At 42.0% G+C, this 22,271-nt stretch overlaps 2 protein-coding genes across 7 annotated transcripts in view; both read left to right on the forward strand.

The window, feature by feature from the left end:
- LOC140740228 (transportin-2) overlaps nt 1–12,139 on the forward strand; it is a 47,262-nt gene extending 35,123 nt beyond the window's left edge. For all 3 annotated transcript variants that reach the window (XM_073069311.1, XM_073069312.1, XM_073069310.1), the window contains exons 15-24: nt 222–329; nt 827–985; nt 1,773–1,860; nt 2,517–2,615; nt 2,925–3,020; nt 3,365–3,440; nt 3,663–3,762; nt 4,399–4,473; nt 6,571–6,700; nt 7,551–12,139. In XM_073069311.1, the coding sequence (XP_072925412.1) occupies nt 222–329; nt 827–985; nt 1,773–1,860; nt 2,517–2,615; nt 2,925–3,020; nt 3,365–3,440; nt 3,663–3,762; nt 4,399–4,473; nt 6,571–6,678 (909 nt within the window). In that variant the 3' untranslated portion in view covers nt 6,679–6,700; nt 7,551–12,139. The remainder of the gene's footprint in view (nt 1–221; nt 330–826; nt 986–1,772; nt 1,861–2,516; nt 2,616–2,924; nt 3,021–3,364; nt 3,441–3,662; nt 3,763–4,398; nt 4,474–6,570; nt 6,701–7,550) is intronic.
- A 6,817-nt stretch (nt 12,140–18,956) lies between these two features.
- fbxw9 (F-box and WD repeat domain containing 9) overlaps nt 18,957–22,271 on the forward strand; it is a 34,717-nt gene continuing 31,402 nt past the window's right edge. For 2 of the 4 annotated variants that reach the window (XR_012101814.1, XM_073069318.1), the window contains exon 1: nt 21,620–21,798. The gene's annotated coding sequence lies outside the window, so the exon portion shown is untranslated. Of the gene's footprint in view, nt 19,149–21,619; nt 21,799–22,271 lie in introns of those variants that run through there. The other 2 variants (XM_073069322.1, XM_073069320.1) reach the window with 2 other exon arrangements.

Genomic DNA, 22,271 nt, shown 5'->3' on the forward strand with positions numbered 1-22,271 from the left:
AAGTTGCGTCAGAGTTCACTGCCACGTGGAAGCTTGTGATGGAGTGAGTGTCTGTGCTGTGGGAATTTGGGTTCCATAATAAAATAATTGCCTCATTCAGGCTCTTAAGTAATCCACCATGTTGGTTCCCTCCCTGTTACCTGTGTGGTTGATCTGACATTTTCCATTGATCTTAATATTCCCATTTTTAGTCATATTCATTGATTCTTTTTCTTCCCCAGTGTCTTTCATCAGTGGCCACAGCTCTGCAGAGTGGCTTCCTCCCTTACTGTGAGCCTGTTTATCAACGTTGTGTCACTCTTGTCCAGAAAACACTAGCCCAGGCAATGGTAAGATCCTTTTGCTGGTGTTTAAATCCATAAAGAATACTATTGGTGACATTTACCTCTTTTTTTGGTCTAAAGATAGCTAAACAGATTCATTTACCGCAGCGTATGTATCTGTAGAGTAGATCATAGTGTCACACAATGGAATATGTGTATACGCTATGTGGTGTTGGGTGAGTGGGTCAAAACATGTTTAAAGTTGCCTTCTCTGCAGGCTGTGATGAAGATGCTATTTAACCCATGTGAGATACAAAAGACTAGGTAGGTGAAAGTGACGGAGACTTTCAGCTTGGTTATGCTGATTGCAAGTAGTTAAATGTGGGATATGCCTTTGCTGTGATGAATAAAAATGCAGACATTTGAATACTGAAAAAAATCTGTTGAATATTTTTATTCTGAGTGCAGCATGTACCATTTTTAATGCTCTCCATGTAAGAATAGGGCAGATTCCTTTCCATGTTGTGGACTAATACTCCCCACTGTGCTGTTCTTGCCCTCAGATGTACAATACTCAACCGGATCAGTATGAGGCTCCAGACAAGGATTTCATGATTGTGGCACTGGATCTGCTCAGTGGCTTGGCAGAAGGTCTTGGGGGCAATGTGGAGCAGTTGGTTGCTCGGAGTAATATCATGACTCTTCTATTTCAGTGCATGCAGGCAAGTAAAGTGATGCACCAGTTCAGTTTGGCACTGATTTTGCTCAACTTTGAAATGGGTTCTATTTTTTTGCCATTGAGTAAAGGGAAAAATAGCAGTAGTTCTGAACTAAATGACTTCTTACTTGAAGGTGAACCTGGTTGTTGTCTGCTGATGGACTCATCCTTCTAACCTTTGGTTCTTTTGGACCTCTACTTTTTTTCATTACGCCACTGGTGTTTAGGGCAGCAATGGAGGTCGTCCATCTCTGGCGGTGTGCATGGCTTCCTTTATTGTGTCAGTAGCTTCTGCTCTGGACTCAGGAGTACACAGATGTACTGTTGCTGTTTCTGTAGTTCTCTTTTACCAGTCAGGGGTGTTAGCCCTGAGCTGAACCTCCAATCCTGGAGGATTGGTGGACCACACTTGGTCTGGCTTCTACCTTTTGATGTGTTTGGCAAAAAAAAAAACACCAACTTCAGCCAGTTTAGTACTGCGGGTCACTGAGGCAGGCACACCTCCAAACTATGACATGGCTGTGGTCCTCTTGAAGGTTTTGGACCCTTGGGTTTACATTACACCCTGGGCGGTTTCTCAGAGAAAGTGCTGCTACTTGATTGTCTTTGCTGTTGATTTAACATCAAACTAGGTAATGCAGAGTTGTTCTTGAATGTAAGAATGAAGTTTTCTTTTGGTATCAGCATCAAGTACAGAAAATGAGCAGGATTGAGGAATAAGATCAATTAATGCAGCATTCTGGTCCATGAGTTTGGCAATATCACTGACTTGTTGAGTCTCTTTCCTACAGGACACCATGCCAGAGGTTCGTCAGAGTTCATTTGCACTTTTAGGAGATCTCACCAAAGCCTGTTTCCAGCATGTTAAACCATGTATAGGTGAGTGTGTGGGCTTAAAGCCACAAATCTGTCTATGTCTAGGTGGCAGTCTGATTGTTGATGTGGCAAAGGCAGTTGCAATTACAATGTTTAAGACACTTGAACGGGTATATGGATAGGAAAGGTTTAGAGAGATAGTGGGCTAGTTTCAATAAGCATCTTGGTCAGCATGGATGTGTTGGGCTGAAGGGCGGTTTCCATGCTCTGACTCTGCATGAACTCTCAGGCACTAAACTTAAGTGTATTGTTCCACAGGCATTGACTTCACTGGGTTACAGAACTGCGGGCATTACCTATATGACTCTGTAAGCTTCTGTGAAAATCCCATGTTCAGCTGTCATTTTCAGGAATGCTTCCAAATATTGCTGAGCTAATCGGTTTACATAGTCTGACCTGATTCTACTCTCAGATTATCTTATTTACCACATATTCCAGACTCCTTTCCTTCCCTAGATGCTAAGTTGGTGGCTTGCACCAGCTTTGAAGCTAGTTAGAATGGCTACCTTCTGTGTCTTGCCTCAAGAGGCTAAATCTGACATGCTCATTTGGTGCAGGCCATGGCAATGTCTGTCTTGCATCTCTCCTTTTGGTGTGGATGTAGCAGTGCATGAAACATTTTACTGTTATGATTGATATTTTCCTTTTACTCTCTCCAGCTGAGTTCATGCCCATCTTGGGAACCAATCTGAACCCAGAGTTCATATCTGTGTGCAACAATGCCACCTGGGCAATTGGGGAGATCTGCATGCAGATGGGTAAGTTTGATTAGCCAAGTATGATGCACCTTGGGTTGTGTTGTTGTTTTTGGTGTTACCTTGGACAAAGGGCATCCATAAAGATACCTTAATGGTACAGTGTGTAAAATGCCTTTGAAATGTGAATGGTTGCTTTATCTTCAAATGAAAAATCAGTTACAAGCTAAATGTTTCAAATTAAAGGAGATTAATTTTCAATTTGTGCCTGATTTTCATTTGGGAAAGCTTTGTTTTTTTTACTGTTTTATCTGCTGTTGACTATTTTTGAGCGATGTATTCTGTATATAAGCCTTGCTTTGTTTTGATTAGGTTCAGAGATGCAGCCTTATGTGTCACTAGTCCTGAATAACTTAGTGGAAATCATCAATAGACCAAACACTCCCAAAACTCTGCTTGAAAACACAGGTAAGAAACCGATCTCTATACCAATTATGTCGTGACTGACAACTCTGAGCTAAAGTAGCTACACTTCCCTAAAGCTGTCTAGTTTATCTGCCTTTGTTTTCCTGTACCAATTCTAACCTGGTACAGGTATGTTGAGCCTATCCTGGGTCACCATTGTTAGATCCTTAAGCCAGGAGAGAGGGTGGTGGCTGACACCTGGCAACACTGCAGTGATGATTAGAAAATGCAGACATTTGAATCCTGAATTAAATGTTGAATTTTTCTATTCTGAGCAAATTTGCTGTGAGAGGTGTTTCAATTGACTTGTGTTAATGTTTGTTGACTTTATACTTCTTCCTCCTCAGCCATAACCATTGGTCGCTTGGGTTATGTGTGTCCTCAGGAAGTAGCACCCATGCTGCAGCAATTCATTAGGCCATGGTGAGTGTTCCATTAACATCTCAATCTACCTGCAAACACACCACCATCACTTTCCTCCCCAGCCCTCAAAGCCATCCAGATGTGATCTCTGGTCCAGGGCTATTACTCTGATTTAAGGTGACCTCACTTGGAAGTCATATACCTTGTCAGAGGTCGGGGATCTTTATGCCAGAAATTTGTGTAATGCTGCTTTTAAACATAAGTATGACTTGTCATTCACAGGTGCACGTCTTTGAGAAACATCCGTGACAACGAAGAGAAGGATTCTGCATTCCGAGGGATCTGTATGATGATTGGAGTGAATCCAGGGGGTGTAGTCCAGGTAGATATTCTTTCAGTCGTCTTGCCCTCTGGCTGAACCACACAGACCCGAACTGATGCTGAGGTGACTGATCAACTGTTAGCCCTGTGCTTCTAGGTTAGAGGCAAGCTGCTTTACCTGCTCCTTGCTGAACTCCTTATTGTAGGTGAGATACTTGGGGGAAACAAATGATGACAAAGTAGTATAGCGTTCAGCACAACGCTTTACAGTGCAGATGATCTGGCTTCAATTCCCTCTACTGCCACGTTCTCCCTGTGGCCGCATGGATTTCCTCCCAGTCCAAAGACTTACCAGTTGGTGGATTAATCAGTTATTGTAAATTGACCTGTGATTAGGCTCAAATTAAAAATCAGGGGATTGCTGGGTGGTTTGCTTGATGGACCTATTCAGTACTGTATCCCAAATAGATTATGCCCATCGTCATACAGAGGATAATGCCATGTGGAGAGGGAGTTGGTTGTGTGAGATTTTCCTTGGGTATTTTTAGTGGTGAAATGAGAATGTTCACCATTTTTCTGCATTCCCTGTTGCTAATTTTAATCAGTGTCTACATGGGTGAGTCATACACAGTATGTTCGGTATGTGGAGGAGATGCACTCAATAGCAGATGAAAACTGAGCGATTTGTTCCTTCTAGGATTTCATCTTCTTTTGTGATGCTGTTGCTTCATGGGTGAACCCAAAGGATGACCTGCGCGAAATGTTTTATAAGGTAAGTGCTTGTACTGTTGATTGTGACTTTCTGCCCGCCTGGAGATCTGTGGCTATTTGGCCACTGCACTCGCTCCCCTAGCGAGTGACTGGATTCTTCTTTAGCTATCTGCAGTTTGTACAGCAAAATGGAGAGCAGCTATTATTTCAAAAGTAGTTATAAGGGACAAAACAAATGAGTAGTGATCACCTTTTGGTTATCTTATTGTGAATAGAGCTAAAAGATTTTCAAAGTCAAAGAAAATTTATTATCGAGTGTTATGGACGGAAAGTTATCCGACCAAGCAGGAACGTGGTATCAGAGAAAATGTATCCGCGACAAGAATGAGACTATACACCAGATCACAGGATTACACTTGTTTATTGGTAAGGTAAAATATTAGCATAAATGACACTTCATTGCGGTAAGCGGCTTAGCTTAACTACCCACGCTGTGCAACTGCCCTTTTCCCGATACAAGCAATACTTATCAACGTGTGGTTAATCCCACTCCCATACGACTCATACGGGGCCAGGAACAGGTGTGATGAAGCACCCACGCCAGCGAACGCGGTCTTCACCTGGGATGTTTCGTCCCCACCTGGGGTTCCTTCTGGTCTTGCTAGTTGTTGTCCTTCTCCACGGACTGCATATCGTCCTCTCCCTGTCTTCCTCTGCACCTCACAGCCCCTGGCCCCTTTATATATCCCCTTAGAACAATGAGAACAATAGATATCTTCTTAGAACAATGACATCCTGTACAATGCCTCTACATGCCTACACGGACAAGGATATCCTGTACAATGCCTCTACATGCCTACATGGTACAGTTACCACAGGACAATATAGGACGCGTTGCGGTTGACGAGCTGGGACCGATTGCATTGTTACATTTCCTGGCCCGACGCCATCCATTCTGCTACATTAACAACCCACTACCCACCTGCTCAGTGGGAACTTATAGCAACCCATTAACCTCTCAAGTCCCACATTCTTTTCCTACAATACATCGAGGTATGTATTTGTCACTAAATATACCTTAAGATTCATTTTCTTGCAAGCATTTACTAAGAAATAAATTGCGGTACAATTTAAGAAAACTATGAATAAACAAAGGCTGCCGAGCAACCAATGTGCAAAAGACAAATTGTGCAAATAATTTTTAAAAAAACACAAATAATGCTGAGAGCACAGTCCTTGAAAGTGAGTCTGTAGACTGGAGACACTTTCTAAACAATTGGAGAGAATTCAACTTCTGTCACATTAACAGTTAGATATTGTGGAGGTTCCTGGGCCATCTGGTGTCTCAAATAGTGATTCTTCATGTGTATGTGTACAAGTTGCTGGTATTTCTCAATGCTACTGTTGTATTGTCAGAATGTTTACCCAGTATTGAATGAACTGTAATGTCTCCTGATGAAATATTGTGAAGTCAGAAGGTATTGCACTGTTTCAGCAACAAATTGATCTAACCATTCATAGCCTATGAGTTGGGGATGCATCTCCAAAGCGCACAATGCTGGAGGGACTCTGGGTCAAGCAGCATCTATAGAGGCAAACACAGTTGACGTTTTGTACCAAGTCTTTCTTGGCCTGAAACATCAACTGTTTATTTACCTCCATAGATGCTGCCACTGACTTCCTCCAACATATTGTGTGCTTAAGATTTCTAGCACCTGCAGAATCTCTTGGGTCTGAGATGTGCTTACAACTTTTTTTGTCAGCTCTGAGTGCATAACCATAAATCAGCTTTTCTTTTGTTGAAGTCCCACTGTCATTATATCTTGTACTTTTACATTCAGGTTTCCTCCTCAGGCTGTTCTTTTAAGATGATTTTAAAGCCCTTTCCTTTCATCAAGAATTTAGTTTGGTGTTATAACATTTTCACTGATTCTCTGGGGAGTGCACTTGGCTTGTTTTACAATGTTTGCAGAGCTGTGTCCATTCATTGTGGTCAGGTTTAGGAGTATGAAGAATAGCATATTGCTGTCCTCAGTGTAGTAGATACTCAGGATCTGATCTGGAACTTTGTGGTGTATGTGTGGTCTTAACTGCTACTAGAAGATGAGACTTAATTCTGAGTACTCTGTAATGTTATGTATTTGTCTCTGCCTTGCAGATACTGCATGGGTTCAAGGAGCAGGTTGGTGAGCAGAACTGGCAACAATTTTCTGAACAGTTCCCACCACTTCTGAAGGAGCGGCTGTCTGCATTCTATGGCGTATAGCTGAAGTTAAGGGACATGTCAGGTAAGAGTCCTGTGCCTGAGACTAATGGGGTACAAGGATAGTGTCCAGGAGTGGCAAGATCTGGTATTTCTTCAGTTTATATCTCCTTGGCTTTTCAAGTGAGATTTGGAGTGTACACAGTTCTCCACCTCTGTTTATTGGCTTTAGAATGGGAAGTCTTCCTCTTAGAAGGATTATCTGAAGTAGCATGACTTAAGGGGCGGCATGGTAGCGTAGTGGTTAGCACAATGCGACCCAGGTTCAATTCCCACTGCTGCCTGTAAGGAGTTTGTAGTTCTCCCTGTGGCCGGGTGCTCCAGTTTCCTCCCACGGGCTAAAAGATGTACCAGTTGTTGGGTTAATTGGTCATTGTAAATTGTCCCGTGATTAGGCTAGGATTAAATCGGGGTTGCTGGGTGATGTGGCTCAAAGGGCTGGAAAGGCCTATTTCGTCTATTATGTCTCTAAATAAAGTAAAATGCTGAAGCTCGGTAGTATCTGTGCAAAGAGAAACAGCTTGCATTTCAGATGTGAAGTCCTCAACCTGAAAAGTTGTTTCTGTTACTTAGCAAGTCGAGCCACATCTGGAGTATTTCCAGCATTTTCTATTTTGGCTTCCTGGCATCTGTAGTTATTGTTTAATTTTTTTTCCCCCCAGTGGTTGGGCTTGACAGCAATCCCAGTATCTGGCGCAAAAGCTGGCTGGGCAATTCCTTTAGTAGTCTAGATTTAAGATGTCTTCTGTAGGTGGAGAGGCAGGCAGGTGGTTATATGATTTTAATGCTGAGTTTAAACCGATTAAGAATGAATTTCATTTATTTCTGTAATGCATTGGATATATACTAAAGTCTCTTTCTCTTTCTTTTGTCAGGTTTCTGTTGCTGGGAGGGCTACTGGGAAATCATCCACATCTAGGAGTTGCAATGCCCTGTCAACGGGGGGTTAGGGTGGAGCTGGTGGGACTAAAATAAACACCCCCTTTCTCCGGAAATATCGGGGGAAAAGAGCCTCTAAAGCAGAGCAAACAGGATTAATTAGGCTGAAAGATCTTGCACGCCTTCTCTCTAATGAGGCGATTGCCACTACACACGGGATAATCCAAAGATTCCTGAGAGTGAAATCTCTCAGTTGGACAACTCGGGAGGGGGCAAAACGTGTTGGGGAAATTTAGGGGAAAAAATTAAAATCTAGGCAAGCTTAGGGAAGAATTCTAAAAGGTTAATGAAATTGGCTAGGTTTAAACAGCCTGGTCCATCTAAATTTGGGTAACATCAAGTCTGATGCTTGTGCCGTGGTTTAAGAGTAGAAGTTTTTAAAAGTTAGTTTTTTTTTAACACATTAAAGCTAGAGAGCATACCAAGCTTTGTACTGTTGCATAGATCCCCCAGCAGTCATCTAAAGAGTCACTGTTTCAAGCTAAGACTGCATGGTGGTGAGCTGTAATACTCTAGTGATCTCTGAACAGAATGTAATGAACCATAACATGTGTCTCTATATAGATCAAGGCTTCACTATCATTTCCGATGGTTTGTAACGGATTGGTCCAATACAGTAGCGCTCAGCTTTCTGCTTCCCTCGAGCCCAACGGTGGGCAGAAGAGATCGTCGTTGGGAAGGGGAGGGAGTGGGTGGGAGGTGGGGGGGAGGGGGGAGACGAGGAGCTGAAGTCTGTACCTTGATCCTGTAATGAAGCATGTCTGTACTGTCGGGCTCTGGCAATGCCCTGTTAAACGATGAACTGTTTGAGTTGTTCCTAATTATCTTTTGTGATAATGTGCTGCTGCGCTCTTTTTAAAAAAATGTGTAAATTGAAAAGGCAAGTGTTCAAAAAGAGAAACTTTTTTAACAAAATACCCTTGGTAGGTCCTGTGATTTATTTAAATTTTCTTTAGTTGATTCTATCTTCCTGAACTGCAGTTTGACATGGATGTGATTATGGTAGAGACTGGTGGGAGATGGTTGTTCTTTGAACAGATGAGGGACTAACTGATCCAGCTGCTGCATTAGGAGTGGCAAAGGGAAGTGCCACGAGTCTCTCAGTACCCACAAGCTGGTGGGAAGGTGGGAATTGGATAAGTTGCGTCCTAGGTGGTTTTCATGGTTACTTTGCCACCATTTGGTCAGTGTTGTGACTGTGATTTTGTGCTTAGAGTGGGGTCCTTGAAATTAGAACTCTTTGCCATTAGGGAAATAATGGGTAATGGTGGCTTCATGCTAGGAGTTCTCAGTTTTGCTTTTAAGGTCAGTGGTTCTAAATTTGATCACTGTGGCAATCTCCTATAGATCCTACACACTTGAAGACCTGACCTGGCATTGTAGGACAAAGCATCTCAGTGAGTCGCTCATGAAACAGCTTCACTCCCAGTCCTGCATAGCTGATGTAGTATTTTGTGGAGATTAAAGTGTCATGATTAATATTTTTGCAAATGGCCTATATCCTATTATGAGTGTTCAGTTCCATTACACCCAAGGACTTGAATGCCTTTGCCTTGTGTATGTAAGCATTGAGCTTTTTGTCTATCAAACCTGAATCCAGCCTGCTGTGGACTCTGATCTCTGAAGCAAAGTGTCGCCATTTTGATTACCATGTAGATTATTAGTATCACACCAGTTTCCCACCAAAAATAGTGCTGTATAACTGGTTTACAATGACATGGATACAACTTCCCACGTTTATTGGTGCACTTTGGCTGTGTTGATCAGTGTGAACTATTCATACCCATTGTTCTTATCCTAGGGAAGCAATGTTCTTAACCATTTTTGACTGTACTGTTTTCTCTTGGCAAGTTTCTTCCTGTGAAGAGTCTTAAAAATGTTTTCCAGCTGTTAAGTGAAGTTCTAGGGAAATAAGGATTACGATTGGTGGTCAAACTTGCCCAGAGTCTGTGCGTCTGTTGCATTAGTTAGGCAGGATTCTATTGACTGCATTCCTCTGGTTTGTCTTTAAGCTTAAAAGTGAAAGATTTTTGCCTATCCAATTTAACTGGTCTGCAAGTGAGTTTGATTTTGCTGGGGAATGTGGAGTGTCTGGCTCTGTAGGCCCTGGTCACTCATGCATATTGCCAGGCAAATAGATTGCTTAAACCCTTGATATGTAACCAGACTTGGTGTTAGCTGGTGTTCCACTTGGTGGTAAGGGGTGAAAATTGAGCAGGAATTTTGGACCAGACCCAGTAACTTCATTTTTGCCCACCTGCCCTTAATGTCAGGATTTCATTCCCAGTTTCTTGCCTTCAACTTTGTCTTGTGTTTGATTTTCTACAAACATTCCCAGAAATCCTCCCACAGTCCAAGAATTGGCTGGTAGGTTAATTGGCCCGTGTAAATTGTCCTGTAATTAGGATAGGGTTAAGTCAGTGGATGCGGTTCATCGGGCTGGAAGGACCTATTCTGTAGTATCTTTAAATAACCCTTTCTCTCCCTGCCCAAAGTGAGGTATTCTTGTACATTTCTGATTTCTGCAGTTTGAAGTGGCGCTAGGCAGTTAGTTCTGTCTGCTGCCATAGATCCTAATCGCAGATCTTCAGACACATTGCCACTGGAATGGTAGGGTACAAACCTGCCAGGAATTGACTTTTTTTGGTGGGGGGGTGCAGTGGATGGGTATGGAATTCCCTTTGGACAAAAAATGGGACTGAGAGCCTAGGTCTCCTCCGTGAAGCAAGTCCAAATATATTATCTTTACCAGCAGTCACCAAGACTAGGGTCGAGTTGTATTTTGTATGGCTTGCAATGGGTGCTGAAGAAAGCTGTGCTTGGAGTACCTGCCAATAGATTGTGTTCATTGTCTGTTTTAATTTATTAAGTGTGTGTTTAGCTGTGGCTCTCTACAGTACCAGTAAGTAGGCAAGAATGATCTTTGAAGGTGAGTGAAACTATTAAAGGGTTTGTGGTGCTCCTCTGCCATAACATCTAGAAGCAAACAGTTGACTTTATCTGGCTGTATCTCAGACTGTCTGAGCACTTGTGGACTGGATGTAGCATGCTCAATGTGACACATACTTTCCGTATCCTTAAGTGTTATTCATAGATGTAGACAGCAGTGTATCTTTGTCATGCTGATGTAACCTGGGTATATTGTTTGAAGATCTAAACTGGGAAGGTGGTTATTTCAGGGAGTTGGGTGGGTTAGGGGGAAAGGTAAATGGGGAGGGGGGAAGAAAAGGTAATTTGGGATGTTAGTGACAGAGCATTGAACAGATATCGAGCTGCTTTGTTTTAACTGTGTGACCAAGAGTTTCTGGGTTTTTTTTGCTTCACTCACTGCCATTTCCGTGAGTGAAGTTACACCAAAAAAGTCAAAGGCCTACACCAGGCATTGTTGGCTGAAAGGTGTTCTTCCATTGTTTGGTGTTCCTGCAATCAGTTGGAATTAGGCAGAGGTGAGATTTCCCCTGATGTTCTGCAGAGCAGTCATTTTACCTGGAAAGAGGAAATCCAGGTGGGAGCGCGCCTGGAAACAGCAAGCATTTTTTACAGGGGTGTCTGATATGTATTGCATTAATAAATTGTATTAATAAATTATGATTAAAGGGAGGGGTGGGAACCCATTGGGAAACCTTTGTAGTGATTTGAATTCTAGGTCTCCTTTCCTCTGGCTGAGAGTCGAGCAACTGCATTTGCTGTGGTCTGCTTCCTGGCTATGCTGGGTACTGGTCTAACCAACATGACTGAGATGAAGACTGAATTGGAATTTCGCTGCTCCCTGGTTCCACTGCTGCTTGCAGATGGTGGGCCCTGTGCACAGACTTTGAGTGGGCAGAGGATTGGCACATTTTCTCACATTGGGATGGACTCTTATACCTGTCTTGTGCGGACCACTAGAAAGGAAGTGAGTTGTGTCAGTGTACTGTGTACTGTGTTAACATTATCACTGACACTAATCTCAGTGGCCTGTAAAAGATGGTTTAGCTTGATTCTTCTGTCAAAAGTTACCAATTATACAACAAACTATAATGGTTGACTGTTCAAACAGTCCTATTTCAGAATATTTTTATGGAATTTGGGTTTACAGAAAAGATTGAGAATAAAAACACTGTAAGCTGTGAAATCTGGTTCAGGCAAAGAAAGTATCTGAGAAAAGGCCGCAGTCTCCCTGCTGGATTTTGCCATGTCCTGATCTGCATGAAGGCAAGCTCTTGCAGGTGTGCTGTTCTGTCAAAGAATTTGTTATCACACTGGGTGCTCAGAAGAGATGAACTGACTGTTTCTCAGATACTCTTATTCCTCAGCCAATGACTAAAACTGACCCCTCCCTAAACTCCTGTACAAGTGTTATGCTGTTGTCCCCTTTTAACCTTTGAGTTGTATATTTGTAAATGTGCGGTGTGTTTCCTGTGAATTGATCAGTGTAATGCCGGCCGTTTGCACCTTTGCTCAACTGAGATTTTTTCTCATTTTTATATAAATTTGTTTTTTATTTTTTTCCTTTATGGACTAAAATCGGTTTCTTGTGACTCTAGTTTGTGCAGTCCTGTTTTTTTTTATTATGATTTCACTGAATTGGGTCTCATGTTTCGGAGCCTAGCTTTAGCGACATTGATCGACAGTGGTCTGAAGCTTTCACCTGCACCACATTGGGAAAGAAAGGCTTCATGAAAAAGATGTCATCTTTGGCTGCCGAAGGGAATTTAGGAAGGTTATGAACAAGGTGTGCACTGCTGCAAAGGTTAATAGTAGGTGAGATTAGAAAACTATTTTACACCAACAAAGATTGACGTGAAGAGAATGGTAGTAAACTAGCAAATGATATAAAAACACAAGCTTTATAAGCTATGTACACTAAAATAAATGCTACTGACAGATTAATAATGGGCAGATTGTACCAGTTTGAATTCTTCATCACAGAAGACAAAACATCTTGATAAAGATGATCACAGGGCTATAGAGAAACAAGCAAACAATTTCTAACACTAGACAGACTACTGATTTAAAGGATGATGTACATTGGACCTGAAGGCCTGCATTGAAGAAAGTTTAGTGGTTGCAGACTATGAATATAACAATGTTCTGGTTCTGGAGGTGTCCAAGTGGATTAGAAAGCTGCAGATGGAATTTCTGGACCAATTAGTCTATGATCTATCACTAGGAAGTACTGGAATTCATTACGTAAGGCCAGGATGTTTCAAAATAATCAATAAAAACACAAAATGCTGGCAGAACTCAGCAGGCCAGACAGCATCTATGGGAGGAGGTAGTGACGATGTTTCGGGCCAAAACCCTTCATCAGGAGTGATAAGAATCAACTTGCTTAATGTGAAGGAAATGTATTTGACAGATTTGCTAGAATCTGAGTTAAGTTTGTAAAAATGCCACCAAAAAGCCTGCAAGGAAATGAAGACAGGCTGTGGCATTTAAAAGTTGACAGTGGAGAGTAATATGGGAAAACATTAATTTATCCTGTAAACACAAAGAAAGGTAGTAAAACAAATTGAGCTTTGAGTATATAATGTAGTACAAAATTAACAAAACTGAGTGGAATTGAGCTTAGGTGGGCTTATTTCCTACAAGGGGACCTAGTTTTAGAATAAGGGGTTGCTGATTAAAAGTGAAGATGAGGAATTTGAATCAAGAAACTTCACCATTCTGTCCCCAGTATCATTCAATATATTCAGAATTAAGACTGATGTTCATTTGAACTATAGCGTAACTGAGGGGAATGGTACAGAGGCTAAATCATGACCTTTTTAAATAGTATATTTACATTTAATGTCTAAATATCACTACCAATGGGAATAGTTCATCTCAGTTTAGCATATCTAAACCTATCGTGATCTATGCTATCAAATCTCTTGACATCTGCTCCAAGAAGAACAACCACCTTGCTGGTCCTCAAACTTAATTCACTGGGAGCTATTTTAGTAAATTGTTTCTCGGTATCTCATGCTTCATCCTAAAGTGTGCTAATCACAATCGGATAGTTGGCAAACTGCCTTTTCAAAGTCTAAAAATATTCCTTGTGTCTGATATGTAGCCCAGAATCCAATGTTACCTTGTCAGCAATTAGCCTCCAGCTGTCTGCATGACAAGCGAGCCAGGACAGTATGATATCGGGATCAAGGTCTTGCCCATGCAGCAAGCTCCCCCTCTCCATGCAGCACCCTTTGCCTGTCAGTGTAGAGCTCAACTCAGGGCTGCCTTAGGGACTCCAGATCTGAATTTTTCCTTGGGGTTTACTCCCAACGCCTTCCCCATGAGTGAGTATACTGCAAGGCAGCAGGTTTTTGAGATCAGTTTTCCTTATAGGTGAGCTACCAACCATTGCAGACAAGCTCCATTTTCCTGAAGTGACTTTTTATGGTGCCAGTAACCTGCCTTTGTGCCTTGTCAGAAATGGTTTCACTGGGCTTGGTAGCTAAGCCAAGCATGATGGACAGAAGTTGGACTTGGTTCTCAGAGGCTATTTGCGCATGCCTCGGGAGTATTTGATAGCTAGTGGCAGCTTATCCCCGTTATCGCCCCTGGCTCTGATGACCTTAACCTGTAAACAGTACATGTATTTATATCCTAACTCTTAAATAAAAGCATTGCAGAAGACAAGTCAAATTTCTTGCTCTCAGTAAGCATCCTGGTGAACCATTCCCATCCTTAATAATGAGGTGACCTGAACTGACCATAATACCAAGCGTCATCTAACCAGTTTTATAGAGCTGCAATAATACTTCATGACGCTTGAACTTGGCCTTCATTAGTCAGAAGTTTAACACACCATACTCCTTAACCACCCTATCAATTTGTGTGGCAACTTTGAGGGATCTGGATATGGACACCAAAATCCCAACCATTCCTCATACTGCTAAGAATTCTGCCTTCAAGCCAGACTTACAATGTGTGATTTTGTACTTCCATGCTATCAATGACCCATTGAATCTACAACAACCGTTGTGTCATCAGCAAACTTGCTAACTTACCCTTCCAATTCCCTGTCCAAGTTATCTATAAAAGTTAGAGCAGGAGTCCTGGAACAGATCCCTGCAAGACCACTGATCATCAACCTCCAAGATCTTTCCCCCAAAATCATTATGCCCCTTTATATTCACACCATAGATCTGGGTAGTACTCAGCTTTTTTTTAAAATGCATGCTCGGGTTGAGTAGAAAATTTCCAAAGATTTGCCATTAGTGTGGTGAGGATACTTTGAGGTCATCATAGTTCTGGAATCTCTATTCAGGAATTACTGTCAAGACTTTATGGTTTCATTTTAATATAATTGCATCTTGTTCTAGAGAATGCAGTGCTAGTCTACTGATGTCCTATTACCACATTCATCTCCCTTCTCTCCAGTTCCAATCCAGTGAATGTCTGTGGCACTTGCTTGACACAGACTTCCTTAAGTTGGAAAAACAAAATTACAAACAAACATAGTCTCACCAAAGCCTTGTGTAATACTTAAGTGCTCTCCTAGTCCAATTCCTCTGTAATAAAGGCTAATGTCCTGGTGTCGCCATTCCTTATGACTTAGCAGCTATTCAGATCCGTGCAGACTCCCCGTTTCCCAATTTCCCAATAACTTGCCTAACCTGCTCCTCATGTCCCCTATGATATTCTTTTGCCTACCTGCACTATGAACAATTTACAACAGAAGATTAACCTGCCAATTGACATCTTTGGGATGTGGGATGAAACAAGAGTACCTGTTGACATACCAAGCAATCACAGGGAGAATATACAAGGTTGGGATTGAGGCCAGGCTGTTAAAACTGTGAAGCAGCTGCTATAGCCTTCTCTCTCTCCTCCCCCCCCCCCCCCAAATTGGTTGCGATTTGTATACAAGAGCATCCAGTTCCTGCCAAATAAACATGTCTTTCATCAGAAGAAATATTTAGTAATTTTTCTATAATAACTTTGCATGGTTTTGTCCTCCAGTCATTTGCTTCTTTCTTTGATCTATTAAGAGACCTTCCAGCTACTGCTTACAATCCAGGGTCAAAGGCGCCACTTTCTGTAAGGAGTTTGTACGTTCCCTGTGACTGAGTTCCCTCCTACATTCCAAAGACACATGAGTTAATAGGTTAATTGATCATCTGTGTTATTGGGCAGTGTGGGCACATTGTGCCAGAAGGGTATATTACTGTGCTGTATCTCAAAGAATTTTTAAAAATCCTATCTAATCTTGCATTAAGAAACTTGGATAAATTACACTTGGTCTCTGTAGTCTGCTATTTATATGAATAATTGATTAAACATAGAAAACCTACAGCACAATACAGGCCCTTTGGCCCACAAAGTTGTGCCAAATATGTCCCTATCTTAGAAATTACTAGGCTTACCTATAGCCCTCTATTTTACTAAGCTCCATGTACCTATCTAAAAGTCTCTTAAGACCCTATCGTATCTGTCTCCGCTGTTGCCAGCAGCCCATTCCTTGCACTCACCTCTCGGAGAAAAAAAACTTACCCCTGACATTTCCTCTGTACCTAGTGCCCAGCACCTTAAACCTGTGTCCTCTTGTGGCAACCATTTCAGCCCTGGGAAAAAGTCTCTGACTATACACACGATCAATGCCTCTCATCTTGTACACCTCTATCAGGTCACCTCTCATCCTCTGTCACTCCAAGGAGAAAAGGCCAAGTTCACTCAACCTATTCTCATAAGGCATGCTCCCTGATCCAGGCAACATCTTTGTAAATCTCTGCACCCTTTCTATGGCAGAACTGAGCAGAGTCCTCCAAGTGGGGTCTGACCAGGGTCCTATATAGCTGCAGTATTTCATTACTCCACTATTGAAAGCTCACCAACTTGGAAAATTTCCCAAAGCTCCCTAATGCAGGGACTCTAACAGTGTAATTAATTATGGCATGTTAATGAATATTTTTGGTAATTTAAATATTCTAGACTGGCTTCTCCTTTATCTACCTTAGTTATTAAATTCTATGAAATAACCATTTCTTAGCTTTCCTAACAACTATCTATATCACATTAATTCTGAAGTTAACCCGTTCCTAGTTTTTTTTGCATACTGTTAGTTTTGTCTTGAAAGTATTTTTGCAGTTTTAGGTCATTTAGTCTGTTTGAAGATTCACATCCTTCACAACATAGCATTTCATTTGTTACACGTGCTTTAAATTTATTCCATGTGTAATGGCAGGAAAAGTAATATGCTGAATGGTCTGCAAATGCTTCCAATGTTTCCTACCCTTTTACTCATGTTCAATCTGTTCCACAGCTTTGCTTTCGTGAATTCTCCAATGCTTCTTCCTTCTCCCTCCACCCCACCATAGTGCAATCGATGAGCTTTAACTTTTCACGCAGGTTATGGCTTTTGGCTTTTCCAAGCAGCTGATTCAAGTCGGTTGTGTTTCTTTTGTGGGCATGTTGCTATAGAGTTAAGGCATCCACTTTCTATTGGTGTTGTAGTCCGCCCACTCCTTTCCTTGGTTCCTGCTAATTAAAGGACTGTAAGTATGAATGTTTCTCTGACTTAACACTGAAAAGATTTTTCCTATTTGCCTTATTTACCTCTTTCTTATACCCATTGTCAGGTTTGTGACTCTGTGCTGCTCTACATTGTTACATAATGGAGTTGTAAAGTCCAGACCCTACTGCTTTGAACCATAATCAACGCACACCACAGTGGCGACGAAAGCCCATTGCAGGCAATAACAAATAGGCTGTTTATAAAGTATTGTTTGCATATTAACTAGCGCATGAAGTCACCAGCTTGTGCAAAACTGCTGCTCCTGCTCCCTTCCCTTTGATTGATCCGGAGTAAATTATTCAATGAACTTCATGCACAGTTCCGTAAAACAAAAAACAATGTTTGGTTAACACTTAAGACCAGTAAACGATAAAATAAAATTAATATGTTGAAAATAACAGTACTTAAAGATCCTTCAACCTGAGTAATACGTATATAGAACAGGTTAAGTACCCTTTATCTGAAATGCTTAGGGCTGGAAGTGTTTCGGCTTTCTGATTTTGAAACCTATAATGAGATAGCTTGGGATTGCCATCATTTCCAGCTCTATCATTCTTTGTCTTATACTTGTTCATCACACGTGCTTAACAGTAAGTTATTACATACTATTAATATAATAGAAACATGGAAAACTTACAGCATAATACTGGCCCTTCTTCCCACAATGCTGTGTCGAACATGTCTTTACTTTAGAAATTACCTAGGGTTACCCATAGCCCTCTATTTTTCTGAGCTCCATGTACCTATCCAAGAGTCTCTTAAAAGACCCTATCGTATTTGCCTCTACCACTGGCAGCCCATTCCATGCACTCACCACTCTCTGCATTTAAAAAAAAACAACTTACCAAGCACCTTAAAACTGAGACGTACAAAAAAGCTGGATGAACTCAGCAGGTCAGGCAGCATCCGTTGAAAGGAGCAGTCAATGTTTCGGGTCGAGACCCCTCGTCAGGATCGTCTGCATTGTTTCCATATGCAGAATCCCCTGAACATTTGTCACATTTCTACTGTACATCTGTTCCCAATTTATACTTACAAGTTCTTGCCTGATAGCTTCATATTTCCCCTTACTCCAATTAAATGGTTTCCTAACTTGTCTGCTCCTATCCCTCTCCAACGCTATGGTAAAGGCAATAGAAATGGTGATCTCTATCTCCAAAATACTCTCCCACTGAGAGATCTGACACCTGACCAGATTCATTTCCCAATACCAAATTAAGTCCAGCCTCTCTTGTAGGCTTATCTACATACCGTATCTGTGAAACTATAATGTGTGCAGGGTATCCAGAGCAACATAGCAGCATCGAGAGAATACCAGAATCAGGTATTCAGTCTCCACCCACGGTGTTATGTTAAGATTAAAAGGTTACAGTACACTCTATTTGTTTAATTTTACATGCATAAAAACCTAAAAAAATCAGCATTATAGATTTGTTCTGGTGTTAGATTTTCATTGGTGACAATCTTTGCAGATGTATGAATTTATCTGCAGCATCATGGTCAGCAGACGCTTTATCTTTTAAAATCTTAAGGCAGTGCCTTTTCTTAAGTTTCTGCGAACTGCCTGCTGAATATTCAATTAACTTTAGTTTTTAGTTCATTTACTTCTGTTCATTGCGTATGTCATGCCACGTCTCAGATCTGTCTGTGGTGCACTGAGACCTGTGCATTGCCTCGGAACTTTCCCAGTATCTTGTGAATTTTTAATGGATTTCAGAGGTTTTTGGATTTTTGAAATTTCAGATGGCTATATGACATTCAATTAAATTGAATGCAAAGAAATTGTCCATCAGTCCTTCCAGGTGAGGCGACACCTCACCTGTGAGTCTTTCGAGGTCATCTATTGTGTTTGGTGCTCCCAGTGCAGCCTCCTCTACATTGGTGAGACATGGCATAGTTTGAGGGACTGCTTGCTTTGTCAAGCAACTTCACTCCATCCAGTATAAAAGGTGGTGTTTCCCAGTGCCCTGCCATTCTGCGTGCCTGCCATGAGGCTACACTCAAGTCAGAGGAGCAACGCCTCATTTTCGTCTGTGTTGTTTCCAACCTTAAGGTATGAACATGATTTTTTCTAACTTCTGTTCCCCCTCCCCCCACTTTATCTTTTCCAAAATATCAGCTGCTTACTCCCTTCATAGACGCTACCTGAGTTCCTCTGGCATTTTGTTTCTGTTGCTGAAAATATTTCCAGCATCTACAGTGTATTTTGTGTTCTGGACAGTCGGGGTGGTTGATTCAGTTGTCTAATCTGAGGTTAGAATGGTTCCTGTCTAGTGATACTTGCAGCAAGTGTTGACTTAGATGTCTTCCTCTCATTCCCACCTACTTTAACCATACAAACAAGTGGAAGCTGCTGAAACATGGAGCAAATGTTAACAATCTTAAAGAGGAGACAAAGGTTTCTTCAGTTCTATAAAGTGTACAACAGAGGCAAGTGCGGATATTGGACCACTGGAAAACGATGTTGGAGAGGTAGTAAGGGGGACGACGACAATGAAATGGTAGATGAACTGAATAAGTATTTTGCATCAGTCTTCACTGTGGCAGACATGAGCAGTATGGTAGAAGTTCCAGGTGGCAGGGGCATGAACTGTGTGAAGTTAGCATATCAAGAGAGAAAATTCTTGGGGAATCTGAAAGGTCTGAAGCTAGATAAGTCACCTGGACCAAATAATGTACAGCACGGAGTTCTGAGAGAGGTGGCTGAAGAGACTGTGGGGACATTAGTAATGATCTTTCAAAAATTACTAGATTCTAGAATGGTTCTGGAAGACTGGAAAATTGAAAATGTCACTCCACTCTTCAAGAAGGGGGAGAGGCAGAATAAAGGAAACTATAGGCCAATTAATCTGACCTCAGTGGTTGGGAAAATTAAGGATGAGTTCTCAGGGTGCTTGGGGGCACATGATAAAATAGGCTACAGCCAGCATTGTTTCCTCGAGGGAAAATCTTGTCTGACAAAACTGTTGGAATTCTTTGAAGAAATAACAAGCAGGATGGACAAAGGAGGATCAGTTGATATTGTGTACTTGGATTTAAAGAAGGCCTTTGACAGGTTGCCATGTATGAGGTTACTTAACAAGCTATGATCCCATGGTATTACAGGAAAGGTTCTAGCATGGATAAAAGTGGTTGATTGACAGGAGGCAAAGAGTAGGAATGAAGGGAGACTTTTCTGGCTGCCAGTGACTAGTGGTGTTCCACAAGGGTCTGTTAGGACTGATTCTTTTCATGTTATATGTCAATGATTCGGATGATAGAATTGATGGCATTTTTTTTGCAAAATTTGATGACCGTATGATAGGTGGAGGGGGGAGGTAGTTTTGAAGTAGAGAGGCTACAAAAGGACTTAGACTAGGAGAATTGGCAAAAATATGGCAGATAGAATGCAGTGGCAGGAAGTGTATGGTCATACACTTTTGCAAAATAAATGAAAGGGTTGACTATTTTTTTAAATGGAGTGAAAATACAAAAAACGGAGGTGCAGAGGGACTTGGGAATCCTTCTGCAGGATTCCCTAAAGGTTAATTTGCAGGTTGAGTCTGGTGAGGTAGCATTTATTTCAAGAGAATTGGAATATAAAAGCAAGAATGTAATGTTGAGACTTAAAGCACTGGTGAAGCCTCACTTGGAGTATTGTGAGGAGATGTGGCCACTTAGAAACTGGAGAGGGTTCAAAGGAAATTCTCAAACAGGATTCCAGGATTGAATGGCTTGTCATAGGAGGAGCGTTTTATAGCTCAGGGCCTTTATTCATGAGATTTCAGAAGAACAAGGGGTGACTAACTAGTCTTAAGTGAATCTGTGGAATTCGCTGCCACAGGCAGCTGTGGAGGCCAAATATTTATGTATACAGTTTGATAGATTTTTGATTGGTTGAGGCATGAAGGGATACAGGGAGAAGGCTGGAGATTGGGGCTGAGAGAAAAATTGGATCAGCAAATTAGCAAATCAGCAAATTTCAACTTGATGCACTGCTTTTGGATTGAGAGCTTAGAAGAAAGCCAAGCTAGAGAGGTGTGAAATGGGCTGATAGGTAGAGGTGGGGGATCATGGGCAAATTGAAACAGGTGGTGGTTGGTGGAAATAGTTGGAAAACAGTTCTGGGGGTATTTGACGCTGGAAAATGTAGGCATGAAAGCGAGAAATTATTTCAGCAAGAGCGTCTACAGTTCTAATAGCTATAACGTGGTTCAGTGCACAAACAACGTGAGTTGTTAGGATATGTCAAAACTAAATGTGTTAATGTGATTCTTAAAAGAAGATCCTGTTAGAAAAGGCCAATGGCAACATTAGAAAGCCGCAGTAATTTGGGAGATGAGGAATTGAAGGGGCCGGATCGCAACCCGAGCATTTGCCCGGCCAGCAAGCCACATCACCTCACGGAGAATGGCTCTGTCTACCCCAATACATCCGTAACCCGAGGCAACGCGCCGGAGGACTCCGAGCACAAGATGGGGGCGGTACTTGGGCAGTGACGTCATAACAAGCAGCCGGGGTGCGCAGTGCGTCACGTGGCATTTGTGACGCGGGCAGCACGCGTCGTAGGCAGGCGGAGCCAAGATGCGGCGGCTAAGCGGGAGCGAAGGCGGGTCGGGGAGGGTTTGCCGCCCGCCGGAGGTATCCGGACCCCCCAGCTTCTCGACACAGGCCGGCGCCTCAGAAGGGTTCAGTTACGTGCCGGGCGCGACCGGCTATTGGTGGTATGGGTCAAGGGTTAGCTTGAGGGGCGAGGTCAATTGGAGGGGGGAAGGTTGGGGCCATTGGGAAAGGGTGGAGGGATGCAAGGGAGCAGGTTGCCTTGGTACATCTATAAGCCAAAGGAGATGGTTGGTGATGTCGGGGGTTTTCTTGCGTTATCCTAAGAATCCGGTTTATTGCCACTGACATATGTCGTGAAATTTGTCATTTCCCAATTCCCTCCCTGCAGAACTTCAGTAAATGGAAATTTAGCAGAAGTCTGAAATTTGGCAAATAATAGAACATTGGTTGAAACATACATAGAAAGAAAAGCGAAGTTAATATTTCAGGTCCGAGACCCTTCATCTCAGCTGGAAAAGAAAGGTATCAAAACAATGAAAGGTGGGGTAAGGGACTGGTTTCTGATTTGTATTCAAGCTCGTGTGTAGGAGTACTAAACATAGCTGAGATTAGAGTCAGAGAGAGATATATGGCA

Source organism: Hemitrygon akajei, chromosome 16 (assembly GCF_048418815.1).
Source record: "Hemitrygon akajei chromosome 16, sHemAka1.3, whole genome shotgun sequence".
Lineage (NCBI taxonomy): Eukaryota > Metazoa > Chordata > Chondrichthyes > Myliobatiformes > Dasyatidae > Hemitrygon > Hemitrygon akajei.